Source organism: Penaeus monodon, chromosome 32 (assembly GCF_015228065.2).
Source record: "Penaeus monodon isolate SGIC_2016 chromosome 32, NSTDA_Pmon_1, whole genome shotgun sequence".
Taxonomy (NCBI): Eukaryota; Metazoa; Arthropoda; class Malacostraca; order Decapoda; family Penaeidae; genus Penaeus; species Penaeus monodon.
Genome location: NC_051417.1, coordinates 20,263,138 through 20,263,651, shown reverse-complemented (window position 1 = coordinate 20,263,651; position 514 = coordinate 20,263,138). Strand labels below are relative to the sequence as shown.

The window sequence follows — 514 nt, the reverse complement described above, 5'->3', positions numbered from 1 at the left end:
GATAATCGTATATGGAAATTTTATACCGAGCTCCCAACGAATGCAATTTGAATTATTCATCTTCGGAAAGAGATTCAAAATTCCCAGCCAAGTTCATTCTCAAAATTCCAGCATTCTGAAAAATGTAAAAAGCGAATAAACAGTCAAATAACAATAAATAAAAATGTGATGTCAAATGAAGCCGAAGAATAATAGAAAATAAAAGGATGATCAAATAAACGAATGAAACAGAGAAAAAAGACCTCACCTGCCTTCCCCCCCCCCTCCCGCAGGCGGCCCCAGAGTGGCTGGAGCCGCAGGTGGACACCGTGGACAGCGCCGGCCTCACCACCTCCTCGCGGCGGTTGCGCTTCTACCTCCTGCCGGAGCTCCTGCGGGATGGGGACGCCCGCCTGCAGTGTATCGCCGAAATCCCGCAGATATATCGCCAAGTAACGGAGGACCTTCTGAGCACACGCCCGCCGTACCAGGCCTCCGTGCTGGACGCCAGCGCCGCGTCAGGTGAGGGCGGGAG

At 51.4% G+C, this 514-nt stretch overlaps 1 protein-coding gene across 1 annotated transcript in view; it reads left to right on the top strand.

The window, feature by feature from the left end:
* LOC119593589 overlaps positions 1-514 on the top strand; it is a 45,557-nt gene that overhangs the window by 37,839 nt on the left and 7,204 nt on the right. Inside the window, exon 7 of the mRNA XM_037942543.1 lies at positions 273-501. Within this exon, the coding sequence (XP_037798471.1) occupies positions 273-501 (229 nt within the window). The remainder of the gene's footprint in view (positions 1-272; positions 502-514) is intronic.